Source organism: Myotis lucifugus, unplaced genomic scaffold (genome assembly GCF_000147115.1).
Source record: "Myotis lucifugus unplaced genomic scaffold, Myoluc2.0 scaffold_1133, whole genome shotgun sequence".
Classification (NCBI taxonomy): domain Eukaryota; kingdom Metazoa; phylum Chordata; class Mammalia; order Chiroptera; family Vespertilionidae; genus Myotis; species Myotis lucifugus.
In genome coordinates this window covers 37,156-61,691 of record NW_005872181.1, presented here as the reverse complement: position 1 = coordinate 61,691, position 24,536 = coordinate 37,156, and the positions used below count along the sequence as shown (strand labels likewise).

Genomic DNA, 24,536 nt, shown 5'->3' with positions numbered 1-24,536 from the left:
CCCTCGGACCCTCAGGAGGCCCGTGTGCCTCAGGTCACCCGGGAGGTCAGGACAGTGCAGGCAGAGCAGCAGGGCCTGCATTGGGTCCTGGGTGGCGTGCCCCGAGGTTCCCAGCGAAGGCTGGATTGGTTCAACCCAAACCAAATGAGGGGGCTTTGGAAGCTTTGCTGGGGTCTTTCCCAAGGGGTTCATAACGGGGAGGCCCTGGGAGGTGGGGAGACCCGCCAGGGTAATTAAAGCCGCCAGGGTAATTAAAGCCCCGTGAGCCACGACCAGGCCGAGCCTTTCCTGTCGTGTGGGGACCAGCAGCAGCCTGCCTGGTGGAGAGGTCACAGGCCGGTCCAGACCCCTCTCGTCCTCGTGCGAAGCTCAGGACTCCCCCAGGGACCGGTGTGCAGACGTGTTTAACCCCCTGCCTCTCTCCTAGTGCCCGACGCCCCTCGGAACCTCCAGCTGTCCCTGCCCCGGGACGAGGAAGGAGCGATTGTGGGCCACTGGGCCCCTCCCGCCCACAGCCAGGGCCTCGTGCGAGAGTACATTGTGAGTGCCTGCTGGGCGCTGCGGAGCAGAAGCGCCTTCCGTGGGACTCGGATTTGGTTGGATGTGACCTCGTGAATAACGATCACCTCTTAGAACAGCTCCCATTTCCCGTCGGCTCTCTGGCCCCTGTGAGGCGTCAGGGTGCTCCGACCTGTGATGGCCTTTCACTAACACGTGTTTCTTCTCACGTCAGGTGGAGTACAGCAGGAGCGGCTCCAGGACCTGGGCCTCCCAGAGGGCGGCGAGCAACGTCACGGAGATCAGGAACTTGCTGGTCGGCGCTCAGTACACCGTCAGGGTGAGCTGCGCCCCTGCAGCCTCGCTCGCTCAGGCTCGGGCCGTGGGGGACGGGGCTGCTCCTGAGCACGCGGCGCCCTGCTTGCCTTCCTGAGACCTTTATTCCCGGCCTCGCCCTGCGGCCGCTGTTTCTTTCCGTCTCTTACCCGCGTCCCGTCCCAGAGAACCTGAAATCAGACGCCCCTCAGACCCGAGGGTTTCTGGGAGCCCTGCTTTGCCCGATATTCTGCTAACTCTCCAGCTCATGTGCTTCTGCGCGACCTCTCCTCTCCTGTTGCAGCCTCAGGGCGTGCAGAGCTATGCCCGGCCTTTGCAGACGGGTGCTGTGAAGTTCTTATAAAACACGCTGTCAGTATCCCCCGCAGAAAAGAGAGAGATTTTGTGCAAACATGTTTGAGACCGTGAAGTGCATACACAGACTCCCTCACACTGGAAGGCTCAGCGCCGTTGTCATGTATGTGCACACTTATGTGTGCGTTTATGGGCGCACACTCCCCTGCTCCTCAGGAAGACCGGGCTTCATCGTCCTAGTCATGTCCTGACCTCAGTGCTCGCAGCTCCCTTTCCCCCAGGCCCCCCGCCCCCACCTCTTCCCTTTTTCAGGTGCGGGGCCTCTGAGTGTCCTGGCCCCTGCCTGTACCTGTGACACCTCACTGCCCAGGTCTCTCTCCTTGGCCCCTGGGAGTCTGGCTGTGTGGTTACGGCCTGTGTTTCATGCAGAGTTCACTCTATTTGAACAGGTGGCTGCGGTGACGAGCCGTGGAATAGGAAACTGGAGCGACTCCAAATCCATCACCACCACACGGGGAAGAGGTGCGTGGTTCCAGGTCGCAGATTCAGAGAAAAGAGCGACTTGCAGAGGCACTGGGCGTGCCTGGGGAAGGAGGGCGGGGTTAGAGAGCGTCACACGACCTTCCACCCCGCCCCCTCCCCCCGACACGGGTGCGGGCGCCCTGGGTGACAGGAAGGCATGCCTCCTCTGGGAACTGGGCACTTCTTCTAATGCAACATGCAAAGGGTTTGCAGAGGCCACCAGGCCTGGCCCGCTGTGTGTGCGCCGGCACCCTCTCCTCTGCAGAAGGTGACGGCCTCGTGTGCATGTCCATCTGGCGCTGGGCTGTGTTCCGGCAGCTCCATCAACGTGCAGGTGGCCGTGTCCAGCCCAGGAGCTGGTGTAGGGACAGCCGCTGGCTCAGTGACCCCTCATTAAGTGACCCCTCAGATCACCTGCAGGGACAAACGAGGGACTGCAAAGAGGCCACGTCACTTGTCACCTAGTCTGTGCCAGTGGAGAGGAGCCAGATCCGCTGCCCATGCCTGTGCCTGAGCCGCCGTGAACCTGCGGCAGCGAGACAGGCCTGTGGCCCGCGTGGCCCGCGTGCTGGGGGCCGGTGCCTCGTGAGGGCAGAGGCCGCTCTGCTCCCTCTGCTCTGCCGCTGGCCCCGAGCAGGAACCCAGGAGACAGTTGGTGAGAGTGAAAGGAAGCGATTAAGTGGAGGCTGTGCACGCTGATGGGGAGGCAGAGGCGGCTCCCGATGTTGCCGTGGTGCCTGGGGCTTTGTTGATGGACTGTGGGCATGGACGCTGGAGTCAGGGGGCACGTGGAATGTCTTGGGTATCTTACCTTTGCCTGAACCTGTGAGAGATCGGCTCCGGGTCCGGAAGAGTCCCTGTCTGGTCGAGATCAGGCTGGGAGGCAGCCAAATCCAGCGGAGGCTTTGGAGCAGGTGCTGTGGGGATTGGAGCAGGTGCTGAATTCCACTGCCCGGGGCTTTTATTGTGGTATCGTGTCCTTGCACAAAGGCAGGGTCAAAATATGACTGACTGGATGTACTACAGCCAGGTGCTTTGGAAGGTCAGCACCTTGAGCTCCCGGGCATAGTCACATCTGCCTTTGCTTCTCTTAAACCCTTCGGCCTGAGGAACCTGGCCCCTGGCCTGTTCTGGTTCGGGTACGTGCAGGAGGCAGCTCTGTACTGAGTCAGAAGTATTTGTTGTGAAATGTCATAATGTTAAGAAGATGAAGGCCCTGGCTGGTTTGGCTCAGTGGATAGAGGTCGGCCTGCGGACTAAAGGGTCCCAGGTTCGATCCCTGGTCAAGGGCACATACCTTGGTTGCAGGCTCCTCCCCAGTCTGGGCCCTGGTAGGGGCATGTGCAGGAGGCAACCAATCGATGTGTTTCTCTCATACCGAGATTTCTCTGACTTTCCCTCTCTCTTATACTCTCTCTAAGAATCAGTGGAAAATTATCCTCAGATAAGGATTAAGAAAGAGGATGAAGGAGAAGAATAGCAGTGGCATCGACCAGATTAATTATTGAATGTGGTGGATGAATAGTAACAATGAGACAAGCCACTGTTCAGCAACACTTTTTGTGGCCTGAGTACCACTTTGTTGTTTTACGTGAATCGATCTCCTCTGATTCTCATTGATCCCACGAGTCTGACAGTGCACCTGCTGTGGCTGAGGAGCGAGTCCGCAGAGTGGCCCGCCCCGCGCACGCTGCAGCACGGTGGTCATGCGGGTAGCTTCCTCACGGCACTGCCGCCGGGCACGCCTGGCGGTGCTCCTTCCCTGGTGCTGTTTCCTCGAGCCCAGCGTCATTAATGGCTGATGATCCGAGAAACCCCAGGTCTTGCTGTCTCTGCCAGCAGGTGGTGTCCACTTCTTGAGTCTCTCCTGCCTGTGCCCTGCACCACGCATCCCCTGAGCCCTTCAGGTTTGGGGCAGGAGCCTGTCAGCGGGTCGGGGACGTGGAGCAGCCTTTGCCTGCTGCCCCTCCCCGCGGCTCTCAGCGGGCGCGCGCTTCCTCTGGATGCCAGGCTCCCACAGGAGGCTTCACAGGAGAGGAGAGGTGTAGCTGAGAGCCAGACCCTTACGGGCGTCCCCACGGGATGCCCTGGCCTCTGGAGTGTAGATCGCCTCTCGGGAGGATGGGTGGCTACTCCTTGTTAGCGTCTGAGCGGGAGGTTGAACTGGGTTTGCCAGACTCTGGACTAGGTTCTTTCCGTTTGCCATGGCCTGCTGTTTACTCTGCTGTCGTCCTCCCAAAGGGACCAGGCCACAGGGTCGTTATTTGTGCCAGTGAAGGGGCACCGCGGCCTCTGCCTGGGCGGGCACGGGTTGTTGGGCATCGACATAATGGAACTTTCCCGCCGGCGTCACTGCAGGAGAGCTAAGTGAGCCCCGGGAGCGGTGGTCGCCAGGTGGCTGGGACCCCTCAGCTCGGGAAGCAGGGCTACGAGAGACCATCACAAACAGCAAGGAGACGCCTTCCCTCCGCCGAGGAGTGCTCGGTCCTGCCGCCTCCCCTCCCCTGACGCCTCTTGTTGGTTCTTTCAGTGATCCCTCCTCCGGACATCCACATCGACGGCTGCACCGAGAGTTCTGTGAGCTTCACCCTGACCACGCAGAGCGACGTCCAGGTAACGCGGGCACGCGGCTGGCAGGCGGGCGGTGACCCAGTGCAGTGAGGAAACAAGGGATGGGCCAGTGACACTGGAGCCCACGGCGGCTCCTCCCACGGAGAGCCCTGAGCCTGCATCGGGAGTGTGCGGCCTCAGCTGGAGCCTTTCCCACATCATGTAACTAAGTGGTTCGCAGCCACGGTTCCGGTTCCAACAGGCCAGTGCCGACAGGACGCGTGCCCTGCAGTGCTCAGCGCCATGGGATCGCCTGGTGCTGGTGCTGATGCAGGGGCGCCACCATGGACGCGTCTTATGAGAGAGTCACCTACGTGGAAGCACCTCCACTCCCTTCACCCCATCCCTCTTCCACCATCCCCGTCCCTCTGCTCAGCCAGCCGCACGGCCGACTTCCCATAGTCACCTGCGCCCCGGGTTCTCGGGTTCTTTCTTGCCTGTTGCTCCTCACATCATCCTGTCTGTGAAGTGTGTGGGGGACAGACAGACAGAAGCCTTCAGTCTCTGCCGTTCACTGCGCTGCAGTTTGCTGTTAAGCCCTCCTTCCGAGACGGTCGGTGCGAGAAGCAGCCTCCGAGTGGAGCATGTCCATCTTGTCTTTGGTCTTGAAAGCATTCTTGTTTTGTTTGTTGTCTCATATTTAAAGATCTTTAGGTCCGACTTTTCCATGAGCTCAGGACCTGGAGGAGGCCGGCTTCCTGGGCCTGGGCACGCTCGCTCCTGCGAGCACTGAGGTCTGGGCACGCTCGCTCCTGCGAGCACTGAGGTCTGGGCACGCTCGCTCCTGCGAGCACTGAACCTCTTGGCCTTCACTGCAAGGACCACCTGAGCGTCAATGTATCTTTAATTACCAGGACCTAATTCTTCTTCATTTTCCCCTCCTTCTGCCTCTCTGCATTGGTTCTTGTCCTTTTATTCTATTTAATTTTTGTTTCACTGACTGTGTATTTTACATCGTCAGTGGCCTCCCACCTGGCTTTAGAACGGGGCGTGCACTAGCCCTCGCTGCAGCACACGCGGAATTCGTGTAAAGACCAAAAGGAACAACCCCCATCGGGACGTGCGGCAGCAGAGCCCGCAGGAGGGGTGCCGTCTCCGATGGGGGCTCCGTGGCTGGACTGTTGGTGACCTCGTTCTTGGTCTGTGGCAGGTGAATGGCTACGTGGTGAACCTCTTTTGGGCATTTGACACTCACAGACAAGAGAAGAGGACTTTGAACTTTCGAGGGAGCATGTTGTCCCACAAAGGTAACCCCTTGGAGCTGGTCTGTGTGAGCCGGAGGATGGGCTAGGCCCGTTTCCTGGCAGCAGAGCCGTGAGGGGAGGCGTGGGGAGAGCGTGTGCACGGAGGCCTCCTGGCTGCCGTGCGGGTGGCAGTGAGGATGTGAGTGACTCCCGACTCCAGGGAGGGATCCACAAGCCCCTCTACCCTGGTGGCTCTTAATGGAAGTTGGAGACTTAAAGGGGAAAACACTGGAGTGAAGCCAGATTAGCCTCATGCAGAGGCTGTTTAGTTCCAATGGAAAGAGCTCCCAGGTCAGTTACCTGTCTCTCTCCTGCTTTCGTTGGCTCCTTCTTGGCTGATACGAGGGAGCTCAGGGCCTGGGCATAGTCAGTGTTCAGTGTATATTGGTCGAGTGAGTGGACGGACAAGCTGGGCTAAGGAGGGAAGGACATCGTCTTATTCCCCTTACCTCTGTGTGCATTCCGAGTCTCAGTGAAAATGCTCATCTTTGAAAATGGGCTCAAGGAGAGATTTTTTTTTTAATCCTCACCCAAGGATATTTCCCCCTTGATTTTTAGAGAGAGTGTAAGAGGGAGGGAAAGACAGAGAGAAACATCAATGTGAGAGAAACACATTGATGGGTTGCCTCCTACACAAGCCTTGACCAGGGCCCGGGCTGGGGAGGAGCCTGCAACCGAGGTACGTACCCTCGACCGGAATCGAACCTGGGGCCCCTCAGTCCACAGGCCGACGCTCTATCCACTGAGCCAACTGGCCAGGACTCAAGGGAAGATTTAAATTCTGCCAGGGAGACCCTCCAGGAAGAAGGCTGCCTGTGGGTCCTGGGAGGACACGGGGCATCTTCCCTTCCCCGCTGGCCTGTCTGCAGAGCTGTTGGTCATGTGGTTCCTCACGGCTGAGTGAGGACTGTCTGTGTGTGTGGAAGAGGAAAGCTGCCCACGAGGTTGCACAAGAATAAAAGTGACGTCGGCACCTACTGTGTGCAGGCGCTTGCTTGCCGAGGCTCTCGGGGCGTGTGTTTTGCGTGACCCCAATAACCAGTCTGTGGGATGGGTCTTATTTACTGATGAGAAAACAAGGCTCAGAGCTGCAGTAATCCCCTCAGAAGGTGGTAGAGCCAGTTTTGAACCCACGTCTTTCTCATTCCAGAGCCGGTGGCCTCGGGCCTCGGTGGCACACTGGGGGTCGGCAGTCAGCAGGAAGGCTCAGCCTGGGGGCGCGGAGGGCCGCTCGATGCCGGCATCACGCCGAGCACTTCACAAGCATTTTCTTTAAACGTGCTGTTCTGCTTCTCTCTCTCACAAAAACAGTGGGCTTAGGGAGTCTGACCGCTTTAACCTGGGAATGCACTGAGCGTGGAGCCTCCGGTCCCAGGTGCTCTGCGGAGTCCCTGCTCACCGCTCTTCGCTCCATAGCGACATTGCCACCCACAGAGAAAGGGCACCGTTCATGACAGAACATTGAGAAAACAAGACAAGTGCAGTGACCGTTTAAAATTTCCCACAATTTCACTTCCCGGGAAGACCACTTTTGAACTTCAGATGTCTCCTGAATGAGTAGGAGCTCTAAAGTCGGAACACTTCTATGCAGCGTTATCGCCTGCCCTTTTCACTTAACATAAAATTGTAAAGACTTTTCGCTCTCGTTAAATATCCTTGGAGACAGCTTTTAGGGGCTCCGTCACAGTGGATGGGACACACGTGGAGTTTGTGGAATGTGCGTTGTGTGATGATGGCCCACCCTCAGCGGTCCGACTGTGTGCAGGTTTTCCGCTGTAAGAAACGCTAATGTCCATGTTGGTTGCACCTTGTCTGGCCCCTCTGATTCCATGGGACGGCTGACCGGAGGTTAGGCGCTGTGGTGGTCATCAGTCAGCAACAGCGCTTCTGTGACAGCGAAAGCCCGCCACCTGGGGCCTCACTAACTGAGAGGTTGTGCCTGTCAGGACGCCAGTTCTCGACTCCCACCCCAGCTCCCTCCCGCGTCTCCTCTTCCTGTTTCCACAGTGGGCAATCTGACAGCGCAGACATCGTACGAGATTGCCGCCTGGGCCAGGACCGACCTAGGGGACAGTCCTCTGGCATTCGAGCACATCGTGACCAAAGGAGTCCGCCCTCCGGCTCCCAGCCTCAAAGCCAAAGCCCTTAACCAGACGGCTGTGGAATGCACCTGGACTGGGCCCCGGGATGTGGTGAGTGAGCCAGGGGTGCGGACCCCCTGATTCTAGGTCTCGGGCAGCGCTGGGCTCTCTCCTCTGGCTGTTTCATCCTTTCTCACCCGAAGCTCAGCCACCCTCCTGGTCAGCTCTGGGTACCTGTAGAGGCACCTGACATCCCAGCCCAGCACCCCTTTCTCCCTCTGGCTGGCCCCGGAGAGGAAGTGCCCTTGCTGTGTGTTGGTGTGTGGAGCGTGCGTGGGAAGAGGTGGCTGCTCCAGTTCGTGGGCCTCCCCTGGCTCAGGTGTCGGCATGGTGACACATTTCCATCCCCTCCCACCACAGGTGACCCCTACCCCCAGGCTGCCTTCTCTGGGCACCGCCCCCCATTCCATGTCCCCACTGCACTTGAATGCTGGTCTTTGTGTTTGTTCTTATATGTGCATTTTGATTCCCTGTGATTAAGTTTGTGCTTCTTTCCGAGTCTGGCTGTTACTTCCCCTCTCTCCAGTGAGTCCCTTCCTTAACCTTCAGGAGGGTCTTCCCAGGGCTTGTGTGCTCACCTCCCTGAGCCCTCCTCCTGCTGTGCAGTCACATCCTGCTCTCTGCTCCTTGGCCTCTTACCCCAGAGGCTCCTGAAACCGTTACAGTTGGGTCCATATGGAGTAATGTTTCATTAGCTACCGCTGATCCCATTTGATGCTTTCTCTCTTCTTTTTTAAAGATGCATTTATTGATATCAGAGATGAAGAGAGAGAGAGAGAGAGAAAGAGAGAGAGAGAGAGAGAGAGAGGAGAGAGAGAGAAAGAAAGAAACATCAGTGATGAGAGAGAATCATTGACTGGCTGCCTCCTGCAGGCCCCAGACTGGGGATCCAGCCCGTAACCGGGGCATGTGCCCTGATCTGGAATCGAACCGTGACCTCCCGGTTCATACTAGTAGGTCGAAGCTCAACCACTGAGCCAAGCTGGCCGGGCTATTTGATGCTTCTATCCGTTCTCTAATCTCCTTGAGTAGTTTGCAAGCTCCTTGCAGGGAAGCAGTGTTTTCCGGGTTTGCTGAGTGGAAGAGGACAGGGAGCCAATCTGTCGTTGAGAATCAGGGCGTCCTCAGGGGCTGTGGGGGGACGCGGCCTGTGGCTTGTCCACCGCAGGCACCCAGTGCACTGGGTGCAGGGCTGATTCCTGGGGGTGAGACCAAGTTTGCAGGTAACTGCAAGCTCAGCCACGAAGAAGGAAGGAAACACAGGTTACTGGGTGCCCCCTGGGTGCCGGGCACAGCTGGAGCCCTCACACACCTCCTCCCACTTCCTCCGCCAGCAGCTCAGTGGGGAACATGCTCCTTTACCCGTGAGGAGACTGAGGCTCAGACTGAGAGATTGGCCAGCGTTGGAGCTCTCGGAGCGGGAGACAGGGCTCCTAGCCCCTCTCCCGTGGCTGCAGAACCCAGTGCCGGGCGGGGCGGGGCGGGGTGGAGTCAGGAATGCCCAGCCTGACCCTTCACCTCGAAGTGGACTCTGCTAACAACGGGCCTTGCTTTCCGTTACACCCCCGCTGAGGGACACCCTGGTCACCCAGCTGCCCCCCAGCGAGGCGAATGCGCAGGCGCTGGGACGGGCCTGGCTCTCTGGTTCCCTGAATTGGGCCGAGGTAGCCTGCTCGCCTCCTCTTGCTGAGGTAGCTTCGGAGGGAGGGGGCCCAGGTACCTGTGGAGGCGGTCACCTCCTTTGCTGCCCCCAGGACTCCGGCATCTCCCTCATTGTGCCCCCACCTGACAGCGACTTTCCTCGTCCCTATGCTGTGCCGGCCTCCTCACACCTGGCCCTTGGCTCCTGGACCCCTTTCCCTCCCGCGGTGCTCCCGGGCTGGTCCTCCCCCCACAGTGCTCCCAAGATGGTCCTCCCCCTACAGTGCTCCCGGGCTGGTCCTCCCCCTACAGTGCTCCCAGGCTGGTCCTCCCCCCCAGAGTGCTCCCGGGCTGGTCCTCCCCCTACAGTGCTCCCGGGCTGGTCCTCCCCCCACAGTGCTCCGGAGCTGGTCCTCCCCCCGACCCCAGTGCTCCCAGGCTGGTCCCCCACGGTGCTCCCGGGCTGGTCCTCCCCCGACCCCAGTGCTCCCAGGCTGGTCCTCCCCCCGCGGTGCTCCCGGGCTGGTCCTCCCCCCACGGTGCTCCCGGGCTGGTCCTCCCCCCGCGGTGCTCCCGGGCTGGTCCTCCCCCCGCGGTGCTCCCGGGCTGGTCCTCCCCCCGCAGTGCTCCCAGGCTGGTCCTCCCCCTGTGGTGGTCAGAGGCTTGTCCTCGCTGTGCTCGGCCTGTTTTGGCCTCCTTGTCCCATCTCATGCTGGAGCCCCCTCATTTTCCTGGTCCCACTCTATTCATAATTGCTTTTCACCCCCTTCCAGCCCCTAATTCTTTCTCTCCTCACCTCGAGTCTGTCCCCCGGGGGACCCCGGCTCTCCCCTCCCTGTCCTGGCTGCAGGCAGTGCCGGAGGAACACGCTGAGCTGCTGGGACGGGACCCTTGCGTGGCCTGATCGCTCCCTCCTTCCCTGGCTGCCCTGGCCTTCCCGTTTCCTCTCTTTCGCTGAAGAAACCGCTCTTGGAGACCATGCTTTGTGGCTTTACTTACAAAGAAGCGCACTCGGCACCTCCCACTATCAGCTCCCGGCTCCCACTCCGCCCTCACATTCTCCTTCCCCGCTGTGACTCGTCCCTTTCCCGCGGGTGTCAGTGAGTTCCGGCTGCACAGGATGGACATGGAATGTCACGTGGCCATAGACCATCGTGTTCCGTCCCAAGTCCAGCCGCCCGGCTTCCGCAGCTGCAGCCTGGTTTGATTGGGACCCAGGCCAGACCCTGCAGCTGGCGTCTGTCTTCCAGGTCACCTCTGGGTCCAGAGGCTCCTGGAGCCACACCCTCACCTGCATCTGGGCGGTGGGGGGCAGGAAGCAGGACCCCCTCAGAGGCCCGTAGCACTCGGCTGTATCCCATCGACTAGGACTGTCATGTGGCTCACCTAGCTTTGAGGGAGGCGGGAATGTGGACTCCTTTTAGGCAGCACTTCTCACTAAGAGCAGGACTCAGCTGAGGAGGGATGCAGAGCTGGTCTCCTCGGGCAGCTGCTGTGTTACCCTGCGGCCCCCTCCCAGTCTGCAAGCTCCCACCTCCCCCTAGTCTGCAAGCTGCCACCTCCCTCCCAGTCTGCAAGCTCCCACCTCCCCTCTATGGAGCTCCTGACAAGTCTGCAAGCTGCCACCTCCCTCCCAGTCTGCAAGCTCCCACCTCCCCCCAGTCTGCTAGCTCCCACCTCCCGCAAGTACAGTGCCCGGCACCTGGTAGAGGGCTGCGGCTTTGGAGATCCCCTCTATGGAGCTCCTGACAATGTGTTGGCAACTTGCTACTTATCTGTTTTCCTTCTCTGCCTCTGTGAGGACAGAGCCCGCACCTTACTTACCTCTAGCAAGTACAGTGCCCGGCTCATGTGCCTTGGCCATAAACGCTGATGAAATGGACATGGAGTGAAGACTGCTCTCTGGGCTCTGTGACCTGGTCCCAGGGTCTACATTAGGATTTCAAGGGAACGGTAGGTCATGGCCACGGAGCTGACGCCCCTCCTGTTCTCCTGTCAGGTGTATGGCATCTTCTATGCCACGTCCTTCCTTGACCTCTATCGGAACCCGAAGAGCTTGACGACTTCGCTCCACAACAAGACAGTCACTGTTGGGAGGGACGAGCAGTACTTGTTTCTGGTGAGTGTCCCGTGCCAGAACGCCCAGGGGAGTTTCTCTGTAAGGGATGGTTTCATTCCCGGGCTCCGAGTTCAGACCAGGCCTGGGGCACTGAGGTGAGGTCCAGGGCCCGGGTGTGACAGGGCGATTGGCCTCTCGGCCACACGAGTTGAGCTCATGATGAAGCCACACAACTGTGGCTTCACTGGAGGACTGAGCACTCGGCGCGCAGCCACAGCAACTGATGAAACCCTTTGTCGCATTCTACTTACAGGAATTCATCCTACATGCTCTTCCACGCCTGCCATGCTGTTAGCCTACATGCTTTTCCACACGTGCCAGCTGTTAGACTACATGCTTTTCCATGCCTGCCATGCTGTTAGCCTACATGCTTTCCCACACGTGCCATGCTGTTAGACTACATGCTTTTCCATGCCTGCCATGCTGTTAGCCTACATGCTTTTCCATGCCTGCCATGCTGTTAGCCTACATGCTTTCCCACACGTGCCATGCTGTTAGCCTACATGCTTTTCCATGCCTGCCATGCTGTTAGCCTACATGCTTTTCCATGCCTGCCATGCTGTTAGCCTACATGCTTTCCCACACATGCCATGCTGTTAGCCTACATGCTTTTCCACATGTGCCAGCTGTTAGCCTACATGCTTTCCCACACGTGCCATGCTGTTAGCCTACATGCTTTCCCACACATGCCATGCTGTTAGCCTACATGCTTTCCCACACATGCCATGCTGTTAGCCTACATGCTTTCCCACACATGCCATGCTGTTAGCCTACATGCTTTTCCACACGTGCCAGCTGTTAGCCTACATGCTTTCCCACACGTGCCATGCTGTTAGACTACATGCTTTTCCATGCCTGCCATGCTGTTAGCCTACATGCTTTCCCACACGTGCCATGCTGTTAGCCTACATGCTTTTCCACACGTGCCAGCTGTTAGCCTACATGCTTTCCCACACGTGCCATGCTGTTAGACTACATGCTTTTACATGTGTGTCATGCTATTAGCCTACATGCTTTTATACGTGTGCCAAGATATATGGAAAAGATCTGTGACATACTATTGCTTGTTATAGCAAAATATTTGAAACAAATGTTTATCAAGGAAAGACTGTCTTATTAAGTGAAAGATGCTAAGAACATAATGTGTAAAAATACTTTTTGGAAAAATTGATTACATATACACACATGCATATAAGTATATATCTATGCACACACAAATATTTGTATTTCTATATGAACATGTATCTGTACATCTACACTAATAAAAGACAAAGATGCTAATTGACCGTACCTTCGCTACACCCTAAGCCATGCCCACCAGCCAATCAGAGCGACTATATGCAAATTAACCCAACCAAGATGGCGGCTGGCAGCCACGGAGCTGGAGCAAGCAGGAGGCTTGGTTGCCTGGGCGATGGAGGAAGCCAAGCTTCCCACCAGTCCTGAGCCAGCTGAGGCCTCCGCTCATGGCAACAAAATTTCAATTATAAAAGACAAATAAATCCCAGATACCTGCTTCCAGCCAGCGTCCACTGGGAGCTTGGGTGGCTGCTGGTTGTGGCCAGCCTACAAACAGCCATCAGTCCCTCACCCAGGCTGGCCACACCCTCATGGGGTGAGGGTCCCCGCTGGGGGGCTTAGCCAGCCTGAAAACGGCCCTCAGCCCCTCACCCAGACTGGCCAGGCACCCCAGCAAAACCCCCACCCTGAAGGGGCTGTGGCCAACCTGCAAACAGCCATCAGCCACTCACCCAGGCTGGCCACACCCTCATGGGGTGAGGGTCCCCACTGGGGGGCTTGGCCAACCTGCAAACTGCCATCAGCCACTCACCCAGACTGGCCAGGCACCCCTATAGGACCCCCCCCCCACCCTGAAGGGGGTGTGGCCAGTCTGAAAACGGCCCTCAGCCCTTCACCCAGGCTGGCCAGGCACCCCAGTGGGGACCCCCACACTGAAGGGGCTGTGGCCAGCCTGTAAACAGCCATCAGCCCCTCACCCAGGCTGGCCAGGCACTCCTATATAATAAAAGGGTAATATGCAAATTGACCCTAACAGCAGAACGACTGGGAATGACTGGTCACTATGACACACACGGACCACCAGGGGGCAGATGCTCAATGCAGGAGCTGCCCTCTGGTGGTCAGTGCGCTCCCACATGGGGGATCTCTGCTCAGCCACAAGCCAGGCTGACAGCTGCCAGTACAACGGTGGTGGTGGGAGCCTCTCCCGCCTCCTCAGCAGCACTAAGGATGTCCGACTGCAGCTTAGGTCTGCTCCCCGCTGGCAAGTGGACATCCCCCGAGGGCTCCCGGGCTGCCAGAGAGATGCCTGACTGCCAGCTTAGGCCCGATCCCCCTGGGGATCGGGCCTAAGCCAGCAGGTGGACATCCCCCGAGGGGTCCCAGACTGTGAGAGGGCACAGGCCAGGCTGAGGGACACCCCCCCCCCCGCCGAGTGCACAAATTTTTGTGCACCGGGCCTCTAATATATACATAAGACATTTCTGGAAGGAAGTACACAAGCTGTTACCAGTGGTACCTCTGAGAAAATAAAGTAGATATTCAGGGCACGTGGGAAGTTGGTTCACATGTGTATCTTTCTGTAAGATTGCGTTTGGTTGTGCACGCGGTTCACTGTTTTGTTGGGAAATGAGTTGATGACGACGGCTGAGAGCACGGGTGTTTGTTGCAGGTCCGTGTGGTGGTGCCTTACCAGGGGCCGTCCTCCGACTCGGTGGTGGTGCGGATGATCCCGGACAGCAGGCTCCCGCCCCGCCACCTGCACACAGTGCGCACGGGCAAGACCTCCGCTGTGATAAAGTGGGAGTCCCCGTATGACTCCCCTGACCAGGACTTGGTGAGTGCGCAGCGGCCTGGAACCCTGGGTATTCTGAGTGTGGTGTGGGGGCAGGTGTGAGGGTGAGGACGGTGTCCTGGGCCGGCACCGTAGACCTGGGGATGGGGGCTCAGCTGGGGCCTTCTTTCTGTCCCACCAAGGATGGGGGTTGTTATAGGTGCCTCTTCTTAGTTGTCACCCCCGCTCATTGCCAGCTGGGATCCTGGCTTACCCCTGCTTCTCTGCCTTCTCACATCTCCTTCCCTGGCCTTCCAGCGTGGACTGTCAGGCAAAGGCCTGCGGGCCAGTCCAGGCTGTCACCTGGTTTTGAAAATGGTGTGATTAGAACCAAGGTGTTCCATCGTCTGCACGTTATCTCGGCTGCTTTTGTGCTACGCATTGCGGAGCTGAGTCCTGTGGTACTGGCCCTCTGCCTTCACAGCCCAACTGTTACTAACTGGACCCTCACATAAAAGTTTGCTGGTTCTGATCTAAATGGAAAAGCATCGAATCTAGAAAAACTCCTGTTTCCTCCTGCTTGGCTGCCTTCACCTCCATGCCCTCTGCCCTGTCCACCCCAGTCCGGGGGCATTTACTGTGTGGTTGCTAAGACTCTCCTTGTCTGTGGACTTCTTCCTGAGGAGTGAGTCTACTGCACTCACTGCCCGTCCCTTTACTGTGCCCTGTCCCCGTCTGTGAGAAGCAGCCTGAGAGAGAGGAAAGCTTCCGCCTTCACCGCTTTCCCTCAGTGTCTCCCATGAGCATCCCGGGCGATGCCGGGGGTGGGGACGCGCAAGTTCAGCACTCGCCTGGGCTCTCCTTGCCTGCCCTCTCCCTGCTGCTGCCACAATACATATGGCTTTCCCTCAAATTGCTTTTTGAAAATACATATATTTTATTGATTTCAGAGAGAGACAGAAACATCAATGATGAGAATCACTGATTGGCTGCCTCCTTCACCCCCCTTCTGGGGATCAAGCCCACAACTTGGGCATGTGCCCTTGACCTGAATCGAATCTGGGACCTTTCAGTCCGCAGGCCAATGCTCTATCCCCTGAGCCAAACCGGCTAGGCTAGAATTGCTTTGGGGATTGAAGTGTAATTCTGTGCACAATTCTGGGATTGAATACTTGTTGTGAGATTGGATCTAGCCACCAACAGCTTCCTAAAGAGCAGAGTCAGACTTTGGGGCTCACAGTGTTGCTGAGGGTCACAGCCCCTGAGACGGGTGTCCCCCATGGGGAAAATGCCGCATTTCTACTTACCTTTCCTTGTCTCAGTTGTATGCAATTGCAGTCAAAGATCTAATAAGAAAGAGCGACAGGAGCTACAAAGTGAAGTCCCGGAACAGCACTGTGGAATACACCCTGAACAAGTTGGAGCCCGGAGGGAAATACCATGTCGTTGTCCAACTGGGGAACATGAGCAAAGATGCCAGCATAAAAGTCACCACAGGTGAGCAGGCAGAGGCCTCCTGTGCGGGTCGCGTGCTGCTGGCCCTTCTGAGGGGCTGACAGACACTGCCCACAGGGTCCACGCGGGCCAGCAGTGCGAGGCCTCACCAGCCGGGTGCTGTGAACTGGGGAGCGGCCGTCCATTCCATATTTATTCATTCATTCTCTCTCTCTCTCTCTCTCTCTCTCTCTCTCTCTCTCTGAATCTGTGTTGCTGGTGTTGACACTTCTAGGGATATTGAGGGGAAATGCCCAAAATAGTTAGGAAATAAAATTGCGCATTTGCCACTAAAGCCAAGCACCGCCGGTGGGGGCCTGGATGAAGCCACCTGGTCCCGGAGGCAACATGATGTAGAAATGGAGGGGCCAGCGTGGGCAGCTAAGGAAGGGGGCATCCTATCCTGCCAGCGGGGCTGCTCTGTAGTCAGGTCAAGTTCAGAACGCGGGCAGAGCTGGGTCCCTGGCCATGAAGGCTGCAGAGGAGGGGCCTGGCTGTGCTGTTCTGGCGGAGGGAGCGCCCTCGCCCTCGCTGGGCTCGGCTCCCCCTCTGGCTCACGACCAGGAGAGCAGGAGGGTCGGCAGCAGGAGTCCAGGTCAGCCCATCCCACTCTTCCCTCCAGCCTGCCTGCTTGGTTCTGGCTCCTCGGGTGTGAGGGCTACTATATTCGATACTGTTCACGTTTCTTGGCTAAGAGAGATGCCAGCTCGAGAGTGTCTGCCATGTGCTAGGCTATGTACTAAGCAGCACACATGTTTTATTTTCTCCTTAAATTAACCCGGTCCTTCAAGGTGAGCATTATTCAGTCTCCATTTGACATAAGAAAACGGCAATTCAAATGTATGGTCACTAACTGCATCCTATTTCATCGTTAATTTTCAGTTTCATTGTCAGCACCTGATGCCTTAAAAATCATCACAGAGAATGACCACGTCCTCCTGTTTTGGAAAAGTCTAGCTTTGAAGGAAAAGTATTTTCAGGAGAGCAGGGTGAGTTCCTCCCTCCTCAGTGACGGACAGTTGGCTGGGAGGCTGTGCTGTGGCAACGGCGCGAGGGAAGCACGAGGCAGGGCGTGGACGGGGCTGGGGACCGCTGCTGTGGGTTGCTCCCTAGTGAAGTGCTAACACTGCCCTTTGAAGATGAGCATCTTGACCCTGGGCCCGTCCTTCCCAGGCCTGCTGCCCCGCTGGGCCTCCTGGCGCTGGGCCCCTCCCCACAGTCAGCGGCAGTGGCGGGGCTGTGCCCAGTGCTGGGTCCAGGCTGCTCCCCACCTGGCGTCTCAGCAGCTTCCTCCTGTGAAGTTCACGGGAGCCGAGGCACCTGCAGGTAGTCTGTCAGCATCAGGAAACACTCAGTTTGCCTCATCGGAGACCAGGTACTCTGCTCCAGCAGTGAGAGCAGGAGAGAGCACTGAGCAGTGCTGGCGCCCAAGGTGGGCAGGCCATCGCTGGCCGAGCCGGAGCTTCGCGGACGGAACGCCTGGGCGGCCTGGCGGCTAGTGTGCGCCGAGTCCCAGGTTCTAGATAGGCACAGTGTCATGGCAGAAGCAAAGCTAAGTTACAGTTGGGATGTCCTCACAGCTCCCACCATCATGATGTAAATGACTAGTACACGTAAATATAAAGAAGGCTCTCAAAGCAGTTCCAACAGAAACACTCTAGTTTTGAAAAAGGTACCAGAAGTGAAGTGAAAAGTTCCAGCAGCAGGTTAAGCACATGAAAAAAGGTTCAACGTCACTAGTGACCTAAGCAACAAAGGCTGCTCTTTCCACTAAACTGGCGGAGCTCGGAGGGAGGCGCTCCCTGTCGGGTGACGGGGGAGGTTAGCACCGGGAATGTGAGTCGGTTCAGCCTCTGTAAGGCACTGTGGTAACAGGCATCAAAACATTAAGTGTTCACCCTGTGACCCAGCAGTTCTTTCCTTTTCCTCTCCGGGGGCGGCGGGGGGGGGGGGCATTTGGATATTTATGACATCGCTCACAGGCCACACAAAATTATCAACTTAAAAATTAGCCTGCTATATATTTTTTTAAATGATTTTAGAGAAGAAGGGAGAGGGAGAGAGAGATGGAAACATCAGTGGTGAGAGAGAATCATTGATCGGCTGCCTCTTGCATGCACCCTCCCCTTCCCCTCCCGCCCCCACCACACACACACACTGGGAATCAAGCCCTCAACCTGGGCATGTGCCCTGACCAGGAATCGAACAGTGAAGAGTTCGCATGCGAGGCCGCAGGGCAGTTGTGTTTATGAAGGAGGAGACACCTGCGCACCCACAGAAGAGGATGCAGAATAGGTTATAGGTGGTGGATGCTGTCATTTAGCTTCTTTTCTGCATGCCTTGGTGGACTTGGCATTAGAGCGTGAGGAGCGCCAGGGCACGGAGAGGACTGGCGTTTGGGGCTTGGCTTGGCAATGGCTGTCATCAGCCCTTCCTGGTGGCAGGAGCCCAGCTTCTCGGTTGGGGCTGCAGCTCAGCCACCCAGCCCGGTGGCTCTGCCTGAGCCCTGCACGTCCTCCCTCCCCTGACGTGGAGTTCCCAGAGTAGACAGGTCAGGGACCAGGAGACTTTGAGGATGCAGTGGGGCCCACAGGTGGGTCTGTTTTGGGTTGGGGGTGGGGGTTAGACACTGGACTATGGGAAAGCAGCAGGAGTCCTCAGGTCTGTCCGGAGCCCACGGCATGTGGGTCAGGACTGTCCCAGTTGGGATGTTTCCAGCACAGGAGTCAGCCCGTGCCAGTCGCAAACGTGCTTATTTCATCCGCCCTGCAGAGCCTGCAGAGCCCTCTTTACGGCAAGGCCGGGCCAAGGGGGCTGCCACCAGCTTGGAAAAGCCGGAAAACAAGGAGCCCTGGGCTGAGGAGGGATCCCTGTGGCATCGGCCGAAACCGGCTCTCCGACATCCCCTGAGGGGTCCTGGGTTGTGAGAGGGCACAGGCCAGGCCGAGGGGCCCCACTGGTGTACGATTAGGGCGGGGAGGGACCGTGGAAGGGCTCCAGGGCATGTCTAGCCCGTCTCCATCAGGACTGTCTGGCTCGATCGGCCAGACCCCAGCAGCAAGCTAGCCTACCAGTCGGGGAGCATCTGCCCCCTGGTGGTCAGTGCATGTCATAGTGAGCAGTTGAGTGGCCTTAGCATATCATTAGCATATTATGCTTTGATTGGTTGAACAGATGACCAGACACTTAGCATATTAGTTATATAGGATTAGCAGAACCCATTCCAGCCGCTCGTACTGAATTGTCCAGGTTCTCGGTGGCACTAACATTGCCTGAGACGAGTGGGCTGCTGCCAGAGCCTTGGTGTGGCCGGGGTGGGGTGTCGAGCGTGGCTGTGGTTCGGGCTGCACTGCGGGGTATTTGAGACGCTTGGGATGGGAAGTGCCTGTCTTCTGGATCCAGGATCCCAGAGGTGACGCAGAAAGCTCTCGTGGGATACCCAAGGCGCTCTGACACCTGTGAGCGCGCGGGGGAGGTCGGGCAGGGGAAGCGGCATGGAGCGGGCAGCCTTCCTCAGCCTCCTGACCCGCTGTCTGTTCCCAGGGCTACGAGATACACGCGTTCGATAACGCCATGAACACCACGGCTTACCTCGGGAACACGACCGACAATTTCTTCAAAGTCTCCAACCTGAAGCTGGGTCACAATTACACGTTCACCGTGCGAGCCAGCTGCCTCCTGGGCAGCCAGCTCTGTGGGGAGCCGGCTGTGCTGCTCTTCGATGACCTGGGGTCAGGTCAGTCTGCTGCTTCCAGTTCCCACCTCGGTCCCGGGGAAATGCACTAAGCACGTAGCGTGGCTGCTGAAAAGATGCTTTTCTAAAATACTCATCCTTTCAGTTCAAAAGAAAATCACTAAACTACCCACTTAACCCAGCACGGGCTTATTTATACGCACCCTGAGCAGGCGAGGTGTGGGAGCTGCAGGTGTGAGTGACCACATGCCGAGTGTCGCCCAGGGTTGCTTTAAAAGGAGGCTCTATTGGTAAACAGTGGGTTAATAACAGCACTTTGGACCTGGCATTTCCTCCATTTAAGGGGACCCAATCAGCAACTTTTACGCAGACTTGGGGACACTGCTGTGAGGACCCCTGCCCGCTGCCTCGGAAACCCTGGTTCGCCCCCCAGTCTGCATCCTGCCCTGTGCTACTCTCTGGGCCTTGGCTGTGCTGGAGGCAGGAGCCCCCTTACTCCTGCCTCTTCCACCTGCTGCCCCCTCTGGACTGCCCCAGCCGTGAGCCACCCCCTAATAGCCACCTCACAGTTGGGGTTAGGTTGCCACACATGATAGACGCTCCTTTTTGTTTTTGCTAAGTCAATAATGAAAGAAATTAAAGACACAAATACTGAATTGTTATATGTGGCGAGACCCTGCTCCCAGGCCTGTCTCCAAGAGACCCTGTTGGGGGGAATCCCTGGGCAGCTGCCAGTTTCTGCCTGAGGCCAGGCCCGGCCAAGGCCCTCCCCTGCTCCAGGGGCTCCCCGGCTCCGTGGGGACCCAGAGCATCCACTGTGCTTCCTTAGAGAACAGGCTCCCAGGCCCCACATCCTGCCTGGGATTCCTGAGATGAAAAGTCTGCCCCTCAGGGGGTCCAGCCCTAACCCCCCAGGGGACAGCTTTGCTCTACAGCAGCACTTCCGCTCTGCCTCTCCTGGCACCCGCCGGGCAAGGACTGCAGTTCTGTAGCACCAGAAAGTGGTGTAGTTTTGCCCATTGGACCAAAAAACCCCAAAAAGTATAATTTTGATTTGTTCACACTGGATGGCGGTTGTTGTGTTGGCTGTTGCCATGTTTTTATTTGGTGATCTGAGGGAGCAGGGTCCGCGCCCCAACGGCATGGCCAGGGGGTGCATGTTGTGAACATTCTCAGGGCGCACCGGCCGGAGATCGCTGCCCCAGAGCCTGTGACGCCGGCGTGAAGCTGGTGTGTGTTTAAGACGATGGGAAGAGGCACGTGGTCAGGTTAGAGACACGTACATGGCTTTGCAGAGCTTTAAACAATGTCAAATGTTTATAGAAAGGTTCTCACCCTCTCGGTTGAAGTAAAACTCTGTAAAGCTCCCTGCGCCCACGAGTCCGGGTTGCAGGAAAGCAGTGCCGACTGTCGCTTCACAAGCTTCGGGGAGTGCAGATGGGGGACCTGGTGTGAGGTGGGGGAGTCATCCCAGTCCCATTCCCTAGCACTGAGCAATGGCTCCCACACACGGTCTGACCCCGTCCTCCTCTGCGAGGCACGCCCATGGGCTTGAGCAGTTGCTAAGGAAACTAGTGTCGGTGCCCAGCAAAGGTCTCCCTTCGGAGAGATGACCCGATAACCCGCAAGGTGTGGTTAGCAGTCTTGTGTAGTTACCGTGTTTGCAGGCAAAGGGCTGTGGTCTGTCGGCTCAGGCAGGGAGCCGGGAGCCACGTTGCACCGAGTGCGGGAGCCTGGCCAGCGGCAGGCGGTCTGAGCGGGTGTGGCAGGCTCCCCGTGTTCTGCGTGGGGGGCGGTGAGGGCTGCCTGCTCTGACTCCGGCTCCTGCCCTCCCCTGGGAGGCTGACGGCTGCCTCTTCCCTTGCAGGTGGGGATGCGTCAGCGCTTCAGGCTGCCAGGGCTCCCGACGTGGCTGCCGTGGTGGTGCCTGTCCTGTTCCTGGTCCTGCTGAGCCTGGGGGTCGGCTTTGCCGTCCTGTATGCCAAGCACCGGCGGCTGCAGGGCAGCTTCACCGCCTTCGCCAACAGCCACTACAGCTCCCGGCTGGGCTCGGCCGTCTTCTCCTCGGGCGACGACCTGGGTACGTGGCCCATCCTCCCTGGGCAGGGCAGACCCCAGGAGAGCCTTTGGTTAGGAAGCACCTACCTGAGCCCATCCTCTGGCTCTAGAGAGCGCGGTGTTCACAGCGATCCCATTGCCTGGGCTTAAACCTGTGAGAGCATTGCCCCTGGGGAAGTGGTGGCGCTGGCTGAGCACAGCTCCAGGGAAGCCCTGCTGGGCGCTGCCTGGTGCAGGAGCAGCGGCCTGTCAGGCTCTCAGTCCCAGCCCCTTATCCTTCAGACCAGAGGTCGGAGGTCCCCACACCCAGTAAGATGAACAGTCATGCTTTCGCCCTGGCCGGTTTGGCTCAGTGGAGAGAGCATCGGCCTGCGGACTGAAGGGTCCCGGATTCGATTCCGGTCAAGGGCACAGATCTCGGTTGCAGGCTCCTCCCCAGCCCGGGCCCCGGTCGGGGCTCTTGCAGGAGCCACCCCATCGATGTGTTTCTCTCACATGGATGTTTCTCTCTGTCTTTACCTCTCCTTTCCACTTTTCCCTAAAAATCAGTGGGAAAATAGCCTGGGGGTGAGGGGAGATTAACAGAAGACAAGAAGTCATGCTTCCACCTTGCTGTCCCCTTTCTGATGTTAGCGCAGCCTCGCTGGCCACTCCTCTGTACTGACAGCGCGTGGCCGGGGACGAGGACGAGCCCGTTTATAAACGTCTACACCAGTGATGGCGAACCTTTTGAGCTCGGCGTGTCAGCATTTTGAAAAACCCTAACTTAACTCTGGTGCCGTGTCACATATAGAAATTTTTTTATATTTGCAACCATAGTAAAACAAAGACTTATATTTTTGATATTTATTTTATATATTTAAATGCCATTTAACAAAGAAAAATCAACCAAAAAAATGAGTTCGCGTGTCCCCTCTGACACACGTGTCGTAGGTTCGCCATCACTGGTCTACACTCCCCCACCAAGTGCCAGTCAAGCTGTGGCCACTTCCTGTACTGAAGTGGGTGTGTGGGGACCTCCCTCAGCTTGGGCCCCTGCAGACTCAGGTTGCTGAGCTGAGTGTGTGTAGTCATTGCTTTCTGTACATGAATTCTGATTTGTTTGCCAGGACATTTCTGTACTCCCACCCCCGACCATTTGTATTAGCTCTGCCTGCTGCTTCTCAGTTCCTTTCCTGCTGTGCGTTTTTGGGCGCCCTTGCGTGAGTGCAGCGGGCGCTGCGTGTTGGGCAGGAGGAGTCAGCCACTGCGGTGCTGCCGGCAGGGTCAGGGAGGGCGCTGGGCAGCCCCACGGGGCCGCACCTGGGTCACGGGACGGCGTGAGGCTGGGAAGCTGTCCTCCAAACACTCAGCCCTCAGTCCTTCCCTAAAGCCCAGGGCTCGGGGAGAGCCCGCGCAGTCAGCTCCCTGTGCTAACGGTGTGCGTCACCCCCAGGCGGGAGGAAACACCAGGGACCTGCAAGTGGGGAGTCAGACGCTCCTTCCCAAAAGATGGGCTTTGCTTGCGTGGTTCGGTCCAAGCTGTTCTTCGAAGGAGCTTGGCCACCTGCTCATGGGGAGGTGACTGAGGGCGAAGCTGGACTGGGCTTCAGCGTTGCTGGCTGTGCCGGGGGCTGGGCTGGTGATAGTGGGGGCGGGGGGGGGGCAGGCACGAGGGGACGGAGGGACATGGTGGCGGGAGACTGGACAGACGCCGTGCGCTGGGACTCACGCTGGCTTTCTGCTTTAGGGGAGGATGACGAAGACACTCCGATGATAACTGGATTTTCCGACGACGTCCCCATGGTGATAGCCTGAGAGAGCTCCTTTCCTCGCGAGAAACCAAATGGTGTAAATATTTTATTTGATAAAGAGAGTTGATGGTTTATTTTAAAAGATGCACTTTGAGTTGCAATATGTTATTTTTATATGGGCCAAAACCAAACAAACTGAAGAAGAAAGAAAGGAATGAATGAACTTTGTAGTAACAATTGTGAACGTCAAACTCGTTGGCTTTGGCCGCCCGACGGCTTTGATGTGGTGTGATGTCGGCTTGCGGGGCTGTGAGGTGACTTTGGTTGAGTAAATCGCCATCTTTTATTTTTCTAAGACACATAAATGCATTTGATAAATAGGTCAGGAGAGTGGCGAGTGGAGTCCCTCCTTGTGGAAAGGAAGCTCCCTATTTTGGATTTTTGTTTGGGTTTAGTGTGTGAACGTTTGGTGGGAAGATTCTGTTATGTCTTCTGTTAACTTATTGGGACTCTGCATGAGGCGGGCGTGAGGCCCCTGACACCACGGCGAGGGGCCCACAGTGCGAGGGCAGGAGCAGAAGCTGTTTGCCGGGGGGAACAGCCCGGTTTGTTCCCTGCGGCACAAGGAGGGCCCGGAGGGTGCCGAGGCCTCGCCCCTTCCGTCCGCGAGCAGCAGCTCCTGTGTGACCAGCTGGATCGCGCTGCACCGCCCACTCCCAGCAGGCCTGGCTTCCAGAGCCCGGTGGAGCCTGCGTGGGACACACGCTGGGTCGTCGCTGCAGAAGCCCCTCCGGGTGGGAGAGCTGCAGCTCCGAGCCCATGCTTCCGTTTTGTTGTCACGTGTCGCTGACGCGTCTCCAATGTCCAGTTCTGTGTGTGTCGGAACGGCCACTCCCTGTCCTCCAGGGTCTACACTGATCTATGCAGTCATTTGAACTGGCCAGTGCCTTCTCTCCTTCCTTTTCTTCCCCCTCCCCTGTGTCTCTGCTGGTTTAAGGGGTTACGGAGATCTGGGTGCCTGTGATTGGAGGCCGTCCAGTCCCATCACACGGCAGCGCTGCTCTCGGTGAAATGCCCGGGATTGTGTTCTTCCTTTAGATGCCACCCCGGTATCCAGATTGTGGCAACTCAGCAGGTGTGTGGACCCCTTGCGGACGGGCCCACCACCAGCTGGAATGTTGTGGGGACTCCTGCTGCGGGAGCCCACACAGACCCCCCTCCCCAGGGGAGGGAGCCAGCTGCCCAGGGGCCCTGGTACCCCAGCTGCATAAACACCTCTCCTCTCAGATGCAATGCACCGCCTTCCCCCACGTGTTGCTTTCTTTTACCAAAACAACCATCCTCGGATTATAACATAG

General features: G+C 57.7%; 1 protein-coding gene across 1 annotated transcript in view; it reads left to right on the top strand.

Annotated features, from left to right (window-relative positions):
- Positions 1–23,326, top strand: part of LOC102431135 (sortilin-related receptor-like) — a gene marked incomplete at its 5' end in the record, with an annotated part of 53,571 nt that extends 30,245 nt beyond the window's left edge. Inside the window, 13 exon segments of the mRNA XM_014449345.2 lie at positions 428–540; positions 734–838; positions 1,578–1,650; positions 4,181–4,263; positions 5,411–5,507; positions 7,512–7,696; positions 11,286–11,405; positions 14,098–14,262; positions 15,522–15,696; positions 16,576–16,682; positions 19,237–19,429; positions 21,255–21,467; positions 23,175–23,326. Of these exon segments, the coding sequence (XP_014304831.2) occupies positions 428–540; positions 734–838; positions 1,578–1,650; positions 4,181–4,263; positions 5,411–5,507; positions 7,512–7,696; positions 11,286–11,405; positions 14,098–14,262; positions 15,522–15,696; positions 16,576–16,682; positions 19,237–19,429; positions 21,255–21,467; positions 23,175–23,242 (1,697 nt within the window).
- Between the last annotated feature and the right edge of the window lie 1,210 nt (positions 23,327–24,536).